Below are 6,796 nucleotides of genomic sequence, written 5' to 3' on the forward strand. Positions count from 1 at the left end.
TGGCCCGTTAGACCTTGAGTGAGTCAGTAAACTAGAAATGGACCGAGACCCGGGAGACCTGAATTCCAGTCCTCACTCTGTCACTGACTCAGTGTGTGGGCAAAAAATGATCAGTTTCCTCACCTATAATGGAAGGGCCAGTGGTACTCTTCCACTTATTTGGATCTGAGTTAATATTTGAACTTAGACCTCACAAAAGGCACACAATGCTAATGTAAGCATCATTTATGGCCAACTTTCTCTGAGCTTTACTTTCCCCCCCTTTTTCTTGCGACCTGAGTTTGCCCTTTGGGAATTAAAATATTAAATAAGAGTCATTTCTGTATATTTCATGCTTTATTTGCTGGAGGGGAATTTGCTTTGGAAAGGGTGTTTTCCTTCCAAGCCCAGCTGGCAGGCTGTGTAAATTCCCAAGGCCTCACTCGGGCGGGAGGGGCCTCCCAAATCTGTCCACCTTCTCCCCAGCGTGGCCATCACTTGGCTGCTGGAGAAAAGCAGAGGTTTGCGCTCAGTACCATCATCAGGTCTGCTTGCGAAACTGCCCTCTAAAACTTGCCTGCAGGTCGGAGGGAGGAGGGGGCACCAGGGCAGGCTGGGCGGGAAGGTGGGAGGTTTTGCAAGGAGCCTGCAAGCTGTCTGTAGCCTGGGGCAAGTCATTTAACCTCCCAGTTTCTCCATCACTAACAGCACTTCCTCGAGTCTCTCCTCTCCTCCTGGGGACTATGAGAAGTAATTAGTGGCTGTTTGTCAGAGGAGATGTAGCTTTGCTCAGGTAACTCGGGCAGACCTTGAACTGGGCAAGGCCAAATGGGGCTAAGGACTTTAACCTGCAGAATGAATGGGGGAAGGGAAAGCCGCACCAAGGTTTCCTTCGGAGCAGCCGCCCTGTGGTGATGTTGTGGAAGGGAATGAAAATATCTGGAGCAGGGGAGTGGGGTGGGTAGCTGGGAACCCAGCCTGAGACCCGCCTCCCTGGAGAACTGCTGCAGCCACCAGCAGGTATCACAGCATAGCCCAGGGAGAAGACGGCTCCACATTCTCAAGTGCAAAGCAGCCAAACAAATTGCCACCCTGAAACCCTGCCTCTGGAGTATTAACGCCAGGGTGGGCGGAGGCCGGCCAAGCCACAGAGATGCCCGCCCTCCCCGTACCGTGCTGGGGAAGCATCTCACTCAGCAGCCCTTCCAGGGCGGCCAGGTACTTTTCCAGCTGTCTGGAGTTCATCCTCATTCCAATTTCCAGAGGAGCAGTCAGCTGTGAAATAAGGCAGCGTTAACAACGAGGGAGAGGTGGAGAGGGCCCTTAACCCCTGGGTGCACTACAGGTGGCAGGAGGGACCCTTGGGAGCCACACCACCCTGCAGACCCCACTAGAGCCTCTAGGGATGGCTGGGAATTCTGCCACCTTCCCCTAATTCTAACCAGAGGGCTGGATCCTGAAGGTCACTGAGTCCTGCTGAGGGGATCAATACACCTTCCATAACGGGGAAGCTGGGACAGGAGGGGTGGGGTCAGCAGGAACCCCAGCAGGCTTTTCTCATGGGGAGGGAATTCACTCCCCCCTCAACAATTATAGCCAACATTGTGGAGTCTTACCCTTATTCTAAGCTTTACCCTTATTCTAAGTGCTGTATGTATGTTAACCTCTCAATAGCTCTCTGGGGTAGGGATGGTTAGTGTTCCCATTTTGCAGATGAGGAAACTGAGGACAATGAGATTGAGTAACTTGCTCAAGGCCGCACAGATGGTAAGGAGCAGAGGAAGAAAAAGGTACACCCAAGGGGCCTGGCTCCAGGGTCTGTGCCCACGACCACCAGGCTACCTTTCCTCTTGTTGTCTGGAGACTCTCCACCAAAGAGGTAGTTGCAGCCTTGAGGCAGAGCCTAGGGCGCTGATTGATCTCCCTGTCGCCCCCCGCAGAGCTTCCTGGATCAATGCTCTTGCTGCACAAACTAGCCAGCAGACTGGGAGACTCCTGGCCTCTCGGGAGAGTTGCCCTGGAGGAGTCCCAGCACCTGCTCCCCTGCCTCCCACCGGGCTCCCTGGGTTCCAGGAATGGGCCTCCTAGACGCTTGGGGGCTCAGGGTGCCTGAAGGGCATCTGAAGGGCCCCAGTCCAGTCCTGCCTGTGCCGTTCCCAGCTGTGGTTATGCCTCTCCCTCTAGACCCTCCAGCAGGGTCCTTACTTAACACAAGGAGGCTGGACTGGACAATCCCAAAGGGCCCTCTCAGCTCTGTATATTGTGGTTGTAGGAGATGGAAAGAGGTGAGAGGTGCCCCACCCAAGCCTCCTCAAGAAGGCTTCATGGACATACGATGTCCCTGGGCAACCTTGGAGTTAGTGCCTCAAACTCCGACTCAGCTGCACTTAGGAGGTGATTCTGAGTGTGCTCCCTGCTCACCAGCTGCTGGATTCCCTCCCAGCTCCCTCCTCAGGAGCCCAGGGAGTTCGGAGTGGATGTGGGGGGAAAGGGGCCCCACCTCGCTGAGTGCCAAGTGCGGCAACAGCACCCAGGTTGTTTTCTGGGCCCAACAGCACCGGGAAAGATCACTGGCATGTGTCCAGTGGGAGGTGGGAGTCCAGCTGGGTTCTGCCCTGACTCCTGTGTGACCGTGACAAGGCCCCTGCTCTCTCTGGATGTCAGTCTCCTCGCCCCTCAGGCCCCTTTATGTGGTAGCGACCCACACTCAGGTCTGGGCCTCTTCTTCTCCATCCACACCTGTCCCCTCAAATGGCTCACCCAGGCCTAGCTTGAAATTCCCTCTAACCATGGATGACTCCTACATGTGAGCCTCCAGCCCTCACCTCTCTTCTGAACTCCAAACTTGTGTGTCCACCTGCCTGGGCAATGTCTCTGCCTGGATGCCCAAGAGCATCTCGGTTTTCAGGCCCAGTCTGACTCCCTGATCTTCCTCCTGCCATCCTGCAGCCAACCACAGGCTACTCTGTCTCCATGAGTGGCAAATCCGTCTTTCAGTTGTTCTGGCCCAAACCCTTGAAGTCAATTTTCACTTTTTCTTTACATCCTATATCCATTCTTTCAGCAAATCCTGTGGGCTTCTACCTCCAAAATATTTTAAAAATCCGACCTCCTTGCCCTGCCTCCTCCAAGACCGCCCGAGGCCGAACTCTCTCTCTCTCTTTTTCTCTGTCTCTCTTAGACTACAGCAGCCTCCTCAGCGGCCTCCCTAATTCTGCCTTTGTCCGGTCCCTTCAGTCTGTTCTCAGCAGCTGGAGAGACCCCTTTAAAATGTAAATCAGATCCCATCCCTCCTCTGCTCAAAACCCCCAAGGGCTCCACTTTAGCAGAATGAATGGAGAGTCCAGTGGCCTGTGAAGTCCACAGTCTGCCCCTACCCCTCTACCAGTGTCTCTGGCCTCCTCACTCTTCCTGAATGCACCAGGCCCTCTCCTGCTTCAGGACCTTGGCACTGGCTGTTGCTTCCACCTGGAAGGCTCTTCCCCCAGAAATCCTTGTGGTTCATGCCTTGCTCTCTTCTGGTCTTTGTGCTGCTACCGTCTCCTAGGACACCTGCTGTCGCCCACTGAGATCCATAACCCACCGCGTCTCCTTGCGGCTCTGTTTCCCTCCATAGCACATGTCATTGCCTGCCACACTGCTGAGTTTGCTTCCTGTCTTTACCTTGTTTGTGGTCTGTTTCAGTCGTCCTAGGATCTTGTTTATTCTTTCCTATGGAGTGTGAGTTCCACAAGGGCGGAGATTTTGTGTGTTCACTACCCTGTCCCCAGTGCCTGGAACAGTGCCTCAGACCTAGTAGGGGCTCATTTATTGATCACCCAAATAAACGAGTCTGTGAAATAAAAGAGCTCACAGGACAAGCTCAAGGTTCTCCCCAGCCCCAACAATCGGCCCTGGGTGTTGAGGCCTGTGGCTGGCTCCTGGGTTTCTGTCTGGGAGGGGAGGAATTGGCACCCTCGCCACCTCTTTCCTGAAGACTGTAGCGCCTCCTGCCTGGCCTCCTGCCTCCACTCATGCTGCCCCAGCTCTAAGAGGGCTCTGGTGGCTTCCCTGCTTTGAATCCCCAGTGGCGCTGCATGCAGGCCCTGCCTGGGCTGGCCATGCTGACCTCTCGCCCGCTCCACTAACCCCTGCCACAAGGGCCTGTCGCCCACCGGTGCTCCTCAGTCTTTGCACTCACTGTTCCTTCTCCTGGGAGGCCCTTGCTCCAGCTGTTTGCACAGGTGGCTCCTTCCCTTCATTCAGGTTTCAAATCAAATGTCACCTCCTCCAAGAGGCCTTCCCTGACCCGTCTCAGGGACAAAGCAGTCCCCCAAACCCCACTCAGTCACTCTCCTACTTCCTTATGTGGTGTCTGAAATGGTTGAATTATCTCGTTGCTGGAGTCCGTCTCTGCCTACGAGGATGGAGCTCATTGCCTGGATGTCTTGCTCACTACAATATCCTAGGACACTCTGAGGCTCACTGTGGCTTGTGGGCTCTGCCTCCAGGCCAGGCAGGGGAATGCATGCCCTGCTCTGAGTTTCTCTCCCTTGTCCCAGTTGTCTGCTCACCTTGATCATTTCGTTTTCTTCTTCCTTGATGGGCTCCGCAGGGTCTACAGGACCTTCCTCCCCAGACCTCTGCCATACACTCAGGGATTTCTTTTGCCCTTTATTCCGTTCCTTTTCCTAGGGACAGAACAGAAAATTGCACAAAACCGCCCTCCCTCAACCCACGCTGATGGCCCCTTGCCTGTCTCCATCTGCGCAGGGAGCTACCTGCCCTGAGCTCCCTACAGACTGAAAGTACCCTTTCCCCCAGGAACCTCCTGCACGAGGAATCTCAGATACTAACTAGTGGCTCATGGATGTCCCTTGAGGTTGCCCACCAAGGGCCTTGCTCTTCAAGGTCAACTTGAAGAGGAATCCATTCCTTTGTAGTTAAAACATTGCACCCAGATTGTTACTGTTAATTAACTTAAAAAGCTGAAAATAATGCCTGCCCTTCATGCATGTTAAGTGTGAAAATGTGTCTTTCTTAGCAGAGAGCCTATAAAAAAGGTAGCGAGACAGCCTAGCCTGGGAGGGTGCCATGGGGTGGCCCGGGAACTCAGAGTCCCTGGGAGGTGATTTATAAGAGGCAAGACAAGAGATAAATTATGGAGGAGGGAGTTTGTAGCTTCTTCATAAAAATCCTGGTGCCTGGCAATTATGAGGAGAAAAGCCATGGAGCAGATTAATGCAGTGTCCTTTGCTTGCTATTTTGCTAGTTTATGTTCCATTGGGTTTGACTGTTCCTGTCCAGCCCCCAGTCTTGCCCGGCATGCTGCTGGCCAGGTCCCTGAGCACTGAGATCCTCATTCCTTTGCTTTCTCTAATGACACTCTTGGGACTCTGCTGTTGGCCTGCCCTGAGATGTGGTGATTCTAGAACAAACAGTCATCCTGTGGGGAGCGTGCTGGCGTGGAGGAAAGTGTGTTGGGGCCTGCTGCAGTACCTACCCAGTTCCCATGTCTGCTTGAAGAAGGGGAGCTGGATTCAGCCTTGCCTCTAAAAAGAGCCCTGTTCACTGGGAATGTGGATCCCCACACACCTCCCCACATAAAGTGGGCAGTTGCAGACAGGCTGTGCCCCAGAGCCTCGAGACCTCCCTGGGCACTAACTCATGTATTCATCCCTATTGGAGTCTCAGTTTCAGACAGGGTGGAGCATGAAAGTCCCTTTCTTCATCTCCTTAGGTTAAAGTGAACCAAACATCTGCATAGATACTCAGCGTCCCCTGAAGTCTAAAGTAAAAGGAAGCAGGGAGGCAGAGCCAGCAGTTCCATTTTCCTTAGGCTCCACTGCCTGAGTTCCATGAGGCCTGCCTTTTTTTCTTCTGGGCCCTAAAGAGGAGGCTTTGGCCACTGCTACATGGACCGCAGCCTTGTTTCCCGCCTCTGGGCGCTGGCTCCCATTGGTCCCTCGCTCTTGATCTCTCAAGGCCCCCAGCTGAGTTCCACCTTTTCCCTGCAGGCTTCCAAGCACGCTCCAGCCCTTGTGATTCTCCCTCCTTGAACCTGAGCACTTAGCATCAGCACCACTGATGGGGCAATTCATCATGTCCTGCCTGTGACATCTCTCTTTTGTCTTCAACTGTTAGTTAATTTTTCATATGTTCGTGTCTTGGCACCCCAGCCTGCTCTCTGGAGATGGGGAGGTGCTGAGATTCTTCTGCATGCTCGGGCTCATCGCCCAGGGTGGCCTCTTGTACTACAGAGCAGCTCGGTAAATATTTATTGGCTTGTTAATTTAAAATTTCCTCCAAAGGATAGGCAGGGGTGGGAAAGATGTTGCTCATACGAGCCACTGACATATCTGAGTGATGCCAGTGAAGGCGTGAAGGTGGCCAGAGAGGCGGCTGGAACTGGGGTTATCTTGGGTCTTGGTCCTTTACACTTTCCTTGGTATCACCGGCATAGGTCATAGTGACCTCAGCCTTGCTAGCAGGGCAGGCAGCAGGGGGTTCTTACCTGCATCCTCTGGAGTTCGCCATAGGTGAAGATGGGGACGAAGGCTTCCGTCTGGGAGGCCAGCATGGCAGCTGCATGCACCACCAGCAGAGCAGCCACAGCCTTACGGGATACCATCTTGGAGCTGGACAATGACAAGGAGCTCTTGTCACTAAGTTTGGGGTACAGTGGCAGACTGCTGTGTCCGAGGCAGGGGCCCTCAGTTCTGGCCCATGCCCTACCTCTAGCTGTGTGATCTTCAGCCAAAGCTCAGCCTGTCTGGATTTGGGCCTGGTATCAGAGCTTGAGCAGATGAGCTCTGAGCACCTTTCTGCCCCAGAGCTG

The 6,796-nt window shown here is 53.9% G+C and overlaps 1 protein-coding gene across 1 annotated transcript; it reads right to left on the reverse strand.

Moving 5' to 3' along the window:
* Positions 1-520: 520 nt before the first annotated feature.
* MLN (motilin) lies at positions 521-6,589 on the reverse strand. The gene is made up of 5 exons (XM_004043839.4): positions 6,473-6,589; positions 4,533-4,649; positions 1,152-1,254; positions 788-918; positions 521-592 (listed from the first exon to the last, which is right to left on the reverse strand). Exons 1-5 carry the CDS (start codon positions 6,587-6,589, stop codon positions 521-523), a joined length of 540 nt encoding a protein of 179 aa, XP_004043887.3.
* Between the last annotated feature and the right edge of the window lie 207 nt (positions 6,590-6,796).

This window comes from Gorilla gorilla, chromosome 5 (assembly GCF_029281585.2).
Source record: "Gorilla gorilla gorilla isolate KB3781 chromosome 5, NHGRI_mGorGor1-v2.1_pri, whole genome shotgun sequence".
Taxonomy (NCBI): Eukaryota; Metazoa; Chordata; class Mammalia; order Primates; family Hominidae; genus Gorilla; species Gorilla gorilla.

Bases quoted from the DNA above. Each gene is read 5' to 3' on its own strand.
- MLN (XM_004043839.4), bottom strand. From the start codon at position 6,589: ATGGTATCCCGTAAGGCTGTGGCTGCTCTGCTGGTGGTGCATGCAGCT. The intron at 4,650-6,472 runs GTAAGAACCCCC...TTCTGTCCCTAG, and splicing joins GCGAACTCCAGAGGATGCAG to GAAAAGGAACGGAATAAAGG. The intron at 1,255-4,532 runs GTGAGCAGACAA...CTTATTTCACAG, and splicing joins AAGAAAACGAAATGATCAAG to CTGACTGCTCCTCTGGAAAT.